Raw genomic sequence first — 13485 nt, forward strand, 5'->3', positions numbered from 1 at the left:
GACTGTTATCTAATACTGTCACTGAGACTTCTTTTTGATCCAAAACTCTCTCTCAGCTGGCTCTCCTAACAGACTGGAAAGGGAGAGAGGAAGGGAGAGAATTCTGAATTAAAATCTGTCCATTTTATATTTTTTCCTCAGTTGTGAAGGGATATTTGTTAGAAAAAGATGGAAGGACTTAAAATGCAAGTAAAATTGATGAAAAAAAAAGAAAAGAAAAAAAAAAAAGAAACCAAACAGCTTAATGGAAAGAGACAAATTAAGCCACTTGTCTTGAACTTGATCTCAGTCTTCCCATCCATACAATGTTAATATCTGTTCATAACACTGCTTGTGGGGATTAAATTAGGTATAGGTGGAAAGTGCCTAATAGTATTTTTCATGGATTTTGTTCAACAGGTGGTACCTGTTATTATGCTGCTTTTATTATTATTTATCATCCTTGAGTTGTGGTTTGAAAATGACTAGAAAGGGATTAAGATTCCAATAGGAAAGGTTCACGTGCTGCTAAATCACCAAAAGAACAATTTATATGACACTCCAGTTGCTTATGCACCAAAGCAACCACCTTCAAAAAGCATCTTTGGCTTGGGACATTCCTCATCAACTGTATGACATTCTTCTTAATATTAACCCTGCCTTTTAGTAGTTGAAACATCTATTGCATGTCTTCTCTGATTTCCATTTGGCTCAAGTTTTAACAGCTGATTTAATTTTTTTTTAATGGAAGATCAGAATTCTCAAAAGGGATCTAGAAGCTTCCTTCCTAATTAAAAAGAAATTTAGAATTTCACAATTCTAGCTTTTGAATATACATTTGTCTTGCGCTTTGTAAATATATATTTCCCATTTTTAATCCTTTCAAGTGCTAATGCCTTTTCATAAATCCACCAACGTTACAAACATTGCTCCTACTGATAAACATTAACAATTTCTAGTTTATGCTGCATATTCAAATATCTTATTTAATTTTCTCCTCAGGATAAATTGATAACAATGAGGATTATTATTATTACACCTAAGGAAACTAAGGCTCAAACAGTCTAATTTTATACACAAGTTGCACATCTAAAATAAAGCTGGTCTGGGATTTAAATCTATGTCAGTATGCTCTTGGACTATCAGATTATGAGGCTTATAACTAACAACTTAAAGTTGCCCGAGGATCCAGACTATGGCCAATTTTTTGGGTGTACCTTTTTCTACTTCGGTATAGAAGGGACATGTAGAAGCAACTGAACCTGGATGTCTTCACTGGAGGTGAATATGTGTCCCCATCAACTCAAAGAAAGAAGCCAACTCAGGCAGAAGAATATAGTTCACTCTATTATATCTCAGTACCTTTTTGTAAAGTCAATTCAAGTGATATAATGATTAATCTCTATATTATCTGAGCTGCTGGTTTGTAAACAATCGTGTTTGAAATCAAGTGGTATTTAAGGGAACACTAAAACAAAATGGAATGGAAAACCAACAGGATTTTAGGGCAAATGCTCTAATGTTTAAATACGGACTAGGTGAACTATGGTTAAATACGAACTTAATTCTATTTAGGAAATTCTGCAGCTAAAGAGATGTGGTCCTTGTCCACAAAAATTGTTATAAATCCTCTGTATCGTGACAGATCTCAAGCAACTCATTAACATTTAGTAACAGCATTACAAAAGCAGTTTGGTTAGATGGATAAAGTATACTGTGTCCATGATTTTTGAGATTAAACATTTATACAAAAAAAAGGACAATTCTTCAGCTTTAAAAAGTTAAATCATATATTATGAATATATCCAAGTTGATGTGTATTCGATAATTAAATGTATTAGATTAACCAGTTCTACCTCAATGTTCCGTATCTTGAAGGCAAATCAAATTTTATAGATCATTTAGTTTCATGAGAACTAAGCCTCAGATGATCACAGGAACTCCTTACTAGCGCAGTATATGAAGAGTTTTAGACATTTTAATGGATGTAGATAATCAATACTGACAGATTAATTGATTTTTAGATATCATAGTACCTATTAGCGCAGTCCCAAGGAAAGAAGCAGGACTAGGCAAATCTCTAGGAACCATGGGTAGTAGTGGGTTCTTTCTCAAAACAAAGGGTAGCTTTGCATGAGAAAGGGAAACTCACAAAACATGGTAAAGAAAGCTAGTTAAAGCAAAGATAAGCTGCTTACACTGGAAGTTGCCCAGATCCAATGATTCTGTCTGAGGAGACATAGCTGCTGTTTTCCATGTACAGTAGGAAGTGTTTTTGGCAGATCCTGAGTCCCTGCATGCTCTGCCTGGTCCTGTGCACTGCTCCTCTCTCTTCCTGATGGCCTCTTAGTTGACCCCCCATTCCCTGCCTGCCTGCACCAGGTACATGGCAGGAACTTGGGTGGCAGGAATTCACCTACTATGCTATTTGCTATATCCTCTAGCTGATTTAGCTTGCTAGTCTTTTTTCCTCCTCCTTGTTTGACTATCCTCTTCGTTATGGAGAATCAAATTGTTGTATAACGAATTCAAAGAATATCTCGGGGTTTCTTAGTTTTCATAATCATTTTTAGAGGAACTGGTGGGTGGTAACAGAATCAAAATTTCTTAAGATGAGCAGAAAATTGATCAGGAACAGAGTTTTTGTTTTTATTTATGCTAAGACAGTTGAAGTAACCTTTAGTCTGCTAGAAAGTTCTAGGTCAGGCCAGGAGAATGGCGTAAACCCAGGAGGCGGAGCTTGCAGTGAGCTGAGATCCGGCCACTGCACTCCAGCCTGGGTGACAGAGCGAGATTCCATCTCAAAAAAAAAAAAAAAAAAAAAAAAAGAAAGTTCTAGGTCAATTAGAAATTGGGTTGGTGAAAGGAAAATCAGTTTTAAATTAATCAGCAATATAATTATCTTGGTAATGAAAGACTAGCTTCTTCATCCTGGTATGAAAAAGAGTTCTGAGAGGAGATGGAAAGAATGCGGCCTGAAGAGATCTAAATTAACAGGGAGCCCATAACAAGGACAAAGATGATCTTTTCTCATCCTATGACACTGTTGACAATAATGTACCTTAAAGGCAGCAAAACTGCTAGCTTTGGCTTCTCCCCAGATACGCTTCACATGCCAATGCTGACCCAGGGTACCCCACTCCCAGGGTATCTTATTACCAAAGCTTCCCACCATAACAGTCCTCATGACATGATCTTACCAGTGACAGTGTCATTTAGTGGTTTTTCCCAGTCCAAGATGACAAATGAGGGGCACCCTTCCACGGTGACCACAGTGAGGTTGGTGGGTGGGTTCTGTGGTGGGCTGGTGGCATTCCCCTCTGTGGCATCCTCTTTGGGGAACCGTTTGACGGAGTCAGTAATGGAGCAGGGACTGTTGTCAGGCTTTTGGAGGTATCGCACATGAGGACCTGTGAGAGAGAGGACCCTTGACATTTAACATTTTTGTAACTCATGAAGAAGATGGAAGTGAGCTCATAAATACAATTTGAGGACATTTGGTCTCATATTATAAGCAGATGGTTGAAAGCCATGATGTGGATGGTTCAAACTAGGAAAATTCAAAATCTTGCCTCTGAGACAAATGATATAGGGTGGTGTTGATCTACTTACTGAAAAGGTTTAGCTTATGCTAATATCCAAAAGTAATTTGATCCCCTAAGCATAGTTTAGAGTTCATAATTTATGGGGCGCTTGGTCTTACCTCAGTAGTGGGAAATAATTAGCTCCATACTAAACACAGTTCTGGTCCCACCCAATAAATTTTAAAAACCAGACTCAAAAGAATCAAGGAGCTTCAAGTATTTTACTGTATCCCAGAACAAAACTCAAGAATATTCTAGGAATAAAAAAAAAAAAAAAAAAAAAAAAAAAAAATCCAGCACCTAACAGGTAAAATTCATAGGGAAATATTACCTATAATAAGGAGAGAAAAATCAATCAATTGAAACCAATGCAGATCTCACATAGATGTTAGAATAATCAGATAAGAATAATAGTTATTACTATAATCCACATGTTCAAAAAGTTAATAAAGACATGTATGATATTAAAAAGGACCCAATCAAATTTCTAGCAAGCTATAAGATAAAAGATGCATTGGATAGAATTAATACCTATAAGATAATGCAGAGTAAATGATTAGTGAACTCAAAGACATAGCAATAAAAACTATCCAAAAAGAGGGAGAGAAGATAAAAATTAAAAATAACAAACATCACTGAGCTGTGGGGACCATTTCTGGTGGTCTCATATACATGTAATTGGAGTAGTAAAGGTAAAGAAGTGGGTGGCAGAAAAAAATATTTTAAGAAATAATGGTCCCAAATCTTCCAAATGTGATAAAACTTCTAAATCCATAGAGCCAAAAAGCTCAAAGATACCTAGGAACAACAAAAATGTAGAAAACTCTATGCTGGTCATCATCAAGTTTCTCAAAACAAGTGATAAAGAGAAAATCCTTAAAGGAGGCAGACAAAAAAAGACACGTTATATACAGAACAACAAAGATAAGGGTTTTGGCAGATTTTCTACTAGGAAGAATGCAAGTGAGAGGCATTGGAGCAGCATCTTCAGTTATTGAAATAAAAGACATCATTTGGAATCTAGTAAGTAGTGAAAATACCTTAAAAGCAAAACACTTTTTCTAGACATACAAAATCTGTAAGGATTTATTTACCAGAAGACCCACACTAAGAGAAATATTAAAGGAAGTCTTTCAGATAGGAAGGAAACAATGCCGACAGAAATGTGGAGCCACACAAAGGGATGAAAAGTGCAGTGACAGTAAACACACAGATAACATACACAATGTTTTTCTTATTATTCTTTCTAAAAAAGTTTACTGTTTAAACACAAATGAAAACTCCTTACTGTAATGTGTATAACATTAAAAGTAAAAGGTATGACAATAATAGTCCAAAGGCCAAGAGGGGAGCAAAGCTATGCTAGTGTGAGGTTCTTATATGTGAGATTGTACATTATCACTGGATGGCAGATTGTGATAAGTTCAAGATACATGCTATAAACCCCAAAGCAACCATTAAAATAATAAAACAAAGTTACAGCTAATAAGATAACAAAAAAGATTAAATGAAATCGTAACATACTCAATCTAAAAGAAGACTGACAAAGAGGAAAAAGGGGAACAAAGAATAGATGGGAAAAATAGAAAGCAAATAGCAAGATGAAGATTTAAATGTACCAATATCAATAGCCATATTAAATGTAAGGCTACACACACCCAAAATAAAATGCAGGCTGGGCATGGTGGCTAATGCCTATAATCCCAGCACTTTGGGAGGCTGAGGCGGGTGGATCACTGGCAGTCAGGAGTTTGAGATCAGCCTGGAAACATGGTGAAACCCCGTCTCTACTACAAATACAAAAATTATGGGCATGGTGGTGGGCACCTGTAGTCTCAGTTGCTTGGGGAGACTGAGGCAGGAGAATCACTTGAAACCAGGAAGTGGAGGTTGCAGTGAGTCAAGATCACACTACTGCACTTCAGCCTGGGCGACACAGTGAGATTCCATCTCAAAAAACAAACAAAAAAACCAAAACTATTCTGAATAGCTCTATACCTATTAATGAAAGTGAATTCTATTAAAAATTGATACACTGAGTTTCATTAAAATTAGAAGACACACAATGGGAAAAAATATTTTCAAAGTATGTATCTAAAAAAGGTCTTGTATCCAGAAAATATAGATTCTCAAAATTCTACATTAAACAAGCAACTCCATTTTTTAAATTCGGCAAAAAAATTGGAAATAGCAAAAAAGATATATAGATGGCAAATAAGCACATAAGATGTTCAGTGTTATTATTATGTGGTTGCAAATTAAAACCATAATCAGATACCATTACACACCTACTAAAATGGCTAAAATAAAAAAAGACTGACCATACCAAATGTTGGTGAGGATTTGGAGGAACTAGAACTCTCATCTCTGCTGTCAGAAAGGTAAAACAGTACAACTACTTTGGAAAACAGTCTCTTAAAATGTTATACACACACTTATATGCCATGTAGCCACCCCCTCCTAGGTATTTGTCCAAAGGAATGAAAGCGTATGTCTATACAAAGACATGTACATGAATGGACATAATAGCTTTATCAGTAAAAAAAAAAATTGCAATGCCACGAACACATTTACTAAAGAAACAAATTACTGGATATCCAAATAATAGAATACCAGTCAGCAATAAAAAGGAATGGACTACTGATATACATGCAGCAACATAGATGACTCTCCAAATATTTATGCTGATAAAAGAAGCTTGACAACAAAAAGAGTTCATACAGTATGTTTTCATTCATATAAAATTTCATAAAGTACATACTATAGTATGGCAGGCCTGTTGTGTAGGCACTGGGGGATTGAGTGGGAGAAAGAAGAGAAAGGGATTGCAAAGATACATGATGAAACTTTTGGATGTAATATATGTGTTATTATCTTGATTGTGATGATGATCTCATGGGTATATGCATATGTTAAAATTCATCAAATGTTACATTTCAGAAAAAAATTATAAATGCAAATACTGGGCTTTATATCATATCTCTCCTACTGTGGTAGACTGTTGTTCAAAACTATTCTTTATGTCCACAGGAGAAGTATTCTTCCCAATCCTTGATTTGAACTTGGCTGTGTGACATTTTTTGGCCAATGGATATTGGTAGATATGACACAAAAAGAAGCTTTAAATGTGGTTTTGCATTTGGACACTCCCCGTCTTGATTTTGCCTTGTTATGAAAATGGCTTTCCCTGGGTCATTGTTGGTTGTTCATCTTGGGAATCAGAGTAAACACATGTGGGGTGAACCTGACTCCAACCCACAAGAGGCCCAGTTGTACCTGCTGCTAGAAGCAGAACCACTAAGCTAAACACATCCTAGATCAACTGACACCAGTTGACTTGCAGACACATGAAAAATAAATCCTTATTATTATAGTAAGCTACTAAGATTTGGGGTTTGTTACACAGCAATAACTGGCTGATACACCTACCAAAAATAGCCTTTTCAAATGTGAGATTCACAGCCAATCATACATACCTTTGAATCTTGGCTTCCCAAGAGGATCAGTTTCTCTTGTTGGGCTTGAGCTAAAGTCAGTTATATTTTCTGACAATGGAAAATAATGAACAATTTTGGCAAAAGATAAAAAAGCTTCACAATACAATGAAAACGTTGCAGACTAAAGATACTCAATATTTCTCCTTGTAAACTGCTTGCAATTTTGATTTTTTAAAATTACACATATTCATCTACAATATAAGGCCTTTAGTTGTGTCCTGCTGCAAGGTGTTCTATAGTGTGAGTAATGAATTACAAATTATAACCAAGTGGTTAACATGTACTAATAACTTAAGGTATGTGTAGTTAGTAATAATGTGAGTTAGTGGTAGCATTAGGTAGTCTAGATCTTTTTATGAACCAAAGTTAGGCAGTTTCTTCTAGGTCTGCTAAGGGAAGGACAATACTCTATAAGGAAGTGTTGAAAATAAGTATAATTTTAAAATTAAAAACAACCATATTAATAAAATGGAGTAAAAGAGAAGACCTCAAACTGAGACTCTCCCATCCCCACCACCATTTAAAGTCTTTTGCACCTCACAGCTAAGTATCCAGTGAGAATGGATTGCCATACGAACCCAGTTCTTCTCCAGAGGCAGGAACTGTTGGTTGCTTTATATCTGTCGCTATTCTCTCCAAGGGAGTTCCAGTAGGTCTGAGTGTTGACCTCAGGGGTGGTATGGTTATTGGGCCTGATGAAATGATTCCTGTAATGTAGAGCCAAAGTAGTCAGGCTTTACAGGAACACTGCCAAGTTTCTATAAACATTTATTCAGTAAATGTTTTTAAGCACTTATCATGTGGCTTGGCACTATAGACCAGCCTTGGAGAGAAAACAAGACCTGATTCTTAGTGGAGATAGATGTGTGAGCCAAGTATATCAAAGCATAATTATAGACGTTATGAAAAAGTACTAGATAACATCACAGAGGGGCACGTAAGAAGAGGGAGTGGTTATGTGTGTGAGGAAAGATGGAGGGTTGTCGGGTTGCATCAGGCAGAGAAATGCCTTCACAGAGGATGTGCCAATAGAGGAGAACTAATTAGTAGGTAGAGACAAGAGCTGTATTATAGACAGAGATTATAACAAGAACCACATCAGGGCAGCATGCAATAGCCTGGTGTGTTTAACTTGAAGGGGTACAATAAGAGCTGAGAGTGGAGGGGCAAGGAAGGGCAGATCATGAAAGAAGTTGAATACCAAGGATTTGGATGTTATTTTTAGGGACTGAGTCAGTTGTGTAGGCAAGAGAAAGGAAGGTGAACTACAGCAAAGGCAGTGGAACTGGATGGAAGGGGTGGACATGAGAGCTGTCAGGGAGACTCAGTGGCAAGCCTGGAAGATGGCTAAAGAAGGAAAAAGATTCCTAGGGTTAATGTCCATGATTCTGGCCTGGCGGCCAGTATACTGCTACCCTGATTGCTATATTCAACAGTTACTCCTCCACTCTTTTTTTTTTTTTTTTTGAGACGGAGTCTGGCTCTGTCGCCCAGGCTGGAGTGCAGTGGCCAGATCTCAGCTCACTGCAAGCTCCGCCTCCCGGGTTCACGCCATTCTCCTGCCTCAGCCTCCCGAGTAGCTGGGACTACAGGCGCCCGCCACCTCGCCTGGCTAGTTTTTTGTATTTTTTTTTAGTAGAGACGGGGTTTCACCGTGTTAGCCAGGATGGTCTCGCTCTCCTGACCTCGTGATCCGCCCGTCTCGGCCTCCCAAAGTGCTGGGATTACAGGCTTGAGCCACCGCACCTGGCCTGACTCCTCCACTCTTAAAACACTTATAAGTCCCTAAAACTGGATCCATCCCAAGGTTCAGGCAAGTCTGGGTGTTTAGAGTCGAAAGGAGACTAGATTGAATTTTATGTTCCACTTGGAAGAAGGAGTCACTCTTGGGCAATAGAGAGTCAAAGGATACGAGCCTGTCCCAAGGACTATGGCCTGGCATGGAATCAGGGCTGAGTAGTCAGATGGGCCTCTGGCCTGGCCTCCAGGGATGCATGTTCCTGACCCTAGTGGGTATGAGCCACAATAAGAGGTCAAGCAAAACCCAAGAGAAGTTGCACTGCAGTCCACAGGGCTTTTCAGAGTTGGCAGAGTCAACCGGAAATGCTGGCATAGCATAGCATTTTCATCCTGGTGAGGAGAGTGGGACTCAGAAGCCTGGGTAGATCTGGAGATTGAGGGCAAGTGGCACATGTCACATGGCAGCCCCAGACTGTGCTCACAGACACATGTGAGAGCCTCAGAGGACTCCAGGAAATGGGGCTGGAATTCAAGATACACTTTCTGTGATGCTAATCAGGCCACATCTGTCCCAGTGCCCTCAATTATTGTTTGGCTCCTCAGTGCAGCTGTTTCCCTGGAGTGAGAGGTGAATGGCGGAGGGTGACGGTGGAGAGCAGGGACTAGGGTTCATCGCAGAAGTGGAATGTGCTTACAGTTCTTCTTCAGGCTGGGTGGGCTGTACCAAAGCTACATTTACTGACAGGAGAGAACCAGGGTTTATATGGCAGACACCAAGGCCATCAAACTGCTCCTTAAGGCACACAGCCTCACAGCATTGCTCTGGAGCGGGCCCCCAAGTGGCATACTCAGGCATCACCCTGTGGCTCATCCAGTCTGATCAGCAAGCCGCTGGAGCTCAAGTCACAGCTGCCCCAGGTTACAATAGATGGTGAAGCCCAGTCTCCTAGCAAGGCCGTGTCACTGGGCCTTGACTCAGATAGGCACCAGAGGCATGGACGGGAGGCTGCTTCCTCCTTCAGCTGTGGGAAAATGACCTAGAGTTCACTGTGCGCATGGGACATCCTACAAGCTCCAACACAATAGCCTCCTTTCATCCTGTGAGAATAGTGACACTCAATCCCTTTTCACGGCGATCCACATCATTTCCATCTTTCACAGCTGTTTTAGCACTTTTATCCCGATTCCACCTACAAAATATTTAAGAAGTAGTGTTCTGGATAGAGGGAGGAAAGATGGGGAACATGCAGCAATTTGCTGGCAGGTCCTAGGTGAAGAGCCCTGAGTATGAGGTAAAGCTTCCGTCTGAACTGGGTCAATTTTACTCACTCAATTTCATTCCTTTTTTCACTTCGTTATTACTTATCAAATATCCTCTATGTGCTAAGCATGGGATTTAGTTCTGGGAATTCAGAGAAAAAAAAGACTTTGTCATCACAGAGCTCACAGTCTAGTAGGGGAAGAGAAGTATGCAAACAAATGGGTCTGAAACAATTTTCTGTTTGCTCTAACAGAGGTGTATGTCAAGGACAAGAACAGAGAAGCAGTGCCAAGACGACCTTGAGGAGTTAGGGAAGGTGTTTAAAGAAAAGGATGAAGTCTGAGTATCCCCAGCCTGGAAAGGATCATTCTATAGGGAGGAGCAATGTGTGTGCCCAGGCATGGAGTAAGAGGCAGCTTGCCTCCAAAACGTATTCCTGTCTTGTTGCACAGGCTAGGCCTTTCAGCCACCCTGAATAATTTAGTCCCAAATCTTCCCCTGAGCACCACAACACCAGGCCTGGCATGAAGGCTGCTGGATAGGAGAGCTTTCAGTGGGACATACAGGATTTTATTACAGGAGACAGAATAAGTCAATGACAAGTCATCACATCTATTGTGAGCATCTATTGTTAGCCAGGATGGTGTCGATCTCCTGATGTACACTGCGATCTCCTGACCTCGTGATCCGCCCGCCTCAGCCTCCCAAAGTGCTGGGATTACAGGCTTCAGCCACCGCGCCCGGCCCCCCATGAAAGTCATTTTTACATTGCTCTGCTCTTATGGGAACAGAATTTGGCAATGTACAGCATCTTGTCCAAAATAATCCATTTGTTGAAGGGCCCGAGTCAGCTTCAGTCTAGGCTCCAAGCACTCAGACATCTAGGAAGCAAATTTGCCCATATGCAGAGGGATGGTTTCCTTCTTTCATTCCAAGAGTCAGGTTATAAGTCCTGAAAGCCATCATTTAGTGTCTAGTCTTCAGGGCCAACACAAACGTGTCACACACATCAGTAGTGTGCCTGTTGCTAGCACACCAAGAAGAGTTTACGTTGGCTAGTAAAACCGAAATCATGGTGGGAGAAGGAAGTTACATGACTAACGCACCTGCACTTCCTGGCTTTCCAGTGACATTATTTGGTGGTAAAGGTTTTCTTCGTGGGGGTGTAGGTCTGGGTGGCAAGGGTGGACGACGAGTCCCTGGGATTGTGGATAAGAGATTGTATTTTAGATAAAGTCATTATAAAGATTCACTGTCGGAAAAAACACAGGGTTTTTAAAAATAAAATATAATGTTGGATAATCAGTAGTTGGATGACAGAGAATAGATTCTACAGAAAAGTGCACACAAATAATATATTCTGATATTCCTATAAATTAATGTTGGTAATGTACCCAGGGACAACAAAGCACTTCAGTATATAGAAAACACGTCTTCATTATAGACGAATATACAGTTGAGCCCTTCATATCTGTGGGTTCCCCATCAGTTAATTCAAACAACTGTGGATGGAAAACTTTTTTAAAAACCGCAATAAAAATAACAATACAACAACAGCAAAACACAAAATACAATATAACAACTATTTATATTGCATTAGGTATTATAATAATATAGGGATGGTTTAAAGTATATGGGAAGATGTGCATGGGTTATATGCAAACACTCTATCATTTTATACAAGGGATTCGAGCATCCTCAGATTTTAGTATCGGAGGAAAATCCTGGGACCAATCCCCCATAGATACCAAGAGATGACTGTACATAGGTATACCTACTTTTGGAAAGGCTATATACACGTATAGAATGTAACATCTTTCATTTTCCATGTAGACTTAATAGGAGCACTTCTGAACTTTATTATCCTCAGCTGCCTTTTATTTGAGCCTACAATTTCTTATGCCATTTTAGTTTTAAATTGTGAAAGCATAGATTTTCTCCTTTTGTGGGTGTTTTACTCCATTCTCAGCTCTATTACGTAACTGTAATTAAAACCCTTTAGAACTTCTCAAAGACTACATTGAGGTAACCCTGATGGCTGGAATAAGTCTGTATCTGTGGGGAGCAGACTCACTGTGAACCGTTGTGGTAGTTGTGTACTGCACAAAGACACTGGCCCAGGAGGTATAAGTGGGGGACAAAGTTTAGCACCTGCTCTGTTCATCCACTTATGAGCTCTCATGCAAGGCTGCCAGCCCAGAGGAAGGGCATTGCTTTTCTCATTGTCTGCCTAAAGGGTGGGGTAAACAGGCACCTTTTCATAATTTGCAGAAAGGTTGGCAAGGTCAAAGGTGCTTGGAGTAGTCCACTTTAACCCGCATTTTAAGTCTTGTGCTATAGTTAAACAATTTATATCTTTTTTTGGTATAATATATGTTGGTTTTAAAATCTCCAAGAAAAATTGTCAATCCAGGAAAACGCCTGGTATACTAGTAAGAGAAAGACTGTGTGTGTGTGTGTGTGTGTGTGTGTGTGTGTGTTCAAGAGTGTACTGGTGATTGACATTAATAAAAGTCCTTATTCAATCCAAAGGCATTCTGAGTCACCAGATTCATACTTTTGGCCTATTACATAGAACATACTCTTAAATCAGGAACATAAGTAATCTCAGGCAAAAAAATATTGTAATAAATTACACAAGAGCAAAACTTAAACACCATCAAAACTGGAAACCACAGTGATTCTGCAGCATGTGCCCATTATGGCCCCTCAGAACATTATAGAAAGTAATGATTAAGTTAGTATCACATCAGAAGTTCCTATTAATATTTAATTTGTGCATGGAGCACTTTTAATTCCTCCAAATATAATATTCCAAATGTTTTCCTAGTAATATCCATGCACTGTATGCATGGTTCTGATACTTTGGGGGCTGTGTGGATGTTGCTGTTTTTGCTGCAATAAATGATACCGCAGTTACCATACAAGTTTCAGAGCTGAGCTGTCATAAAAGTCAGCATATCATTCTTTACCTGGCTTCTTAGTGGGGTGGGGAGACTCCACTGATACATTTCTATCAGCACCTGATGGCTTGGGTGCTTGCTTGACTCCTATGAGCAGAGACAATGAAAGGGAATAAACGTATATTTAAACAAAACATGTTCCATGGGAACTTTGCAGAGTTGTCAGTAATAACGTACATTCTTTGCAGAGCAGGCACATTGGTGTTTTTATGCCAAGACATTTTAACGGGCTTCTACTATCTGGCTATAGAAAAAAATAAAAACCCTACATTCACTAGTTGTGATGTTTTCTCTGTAGAATTAGCATTTCATGGTAAATTGCGGTTTTGTCCAAATCTTTCAAGAAACTCATCCTGCACTGCCTTACTGGGTGGTATTGCCTCACCAGGTGGGATTTCATTTATGGTAACTGGCCACCTTTTGCCAATATTCATCAGTACAGTTTGTAATTCAAAAACTTT

At 39.3% G+C, this 13485-nt stretch overlaps 1 protein-coding gene across 21 annotated transcripts in view; it reads right to left on the minus strand.

The window, feature by feature from the left end:
* Positions 1–13485, minus strand: part of ABI3BP (ABI family member 3 binding protein) — a 260542-nt gene that overhangs the window by 17996 nt on the left and 229061 nt on the right. For all 21 annotated transcript variants that reach the window (XM_030940138.1, XM_030940197.1, XM_030940157.1 and 18 more), the window contains 5 exons: positions 13034–13111; positions 11168–11260; positions 7639–7767; positions 7040–7108; positions 3180–3389 (listed from right to left, as the gene is read on the minus strand). In XM_030940138.1, coding sequence (XP_030795998.1) covers positions 3180–3389; positions 7040–7108; positions 7639–7767; positions 11168–11260; positions 13034–13111 — 579 coding nt within the window. The remainder of the gene's footprint in view (positions 1–3179; positions 3390–7039; positions 7109–7638; positions 7768–11167; positions 11261–13033; positions 13112–13485) is intronic.

Source organism: Rhinopithecus roxellana, chromosome 1 (genome assembly GCF_007565055.1).
Source record: "Rhinopithecus roxellana isolate Shanxi Qingling chromosome 1, ASM756505v1, whole genome shotgun sequence".
NCBI classification, from domain to species: Eukaryota; Metazoa; Chordata; class Mammalia; order Primates; family Cercopithecidae; genus Rhinopithecus; species Rhinopithecus roxellana.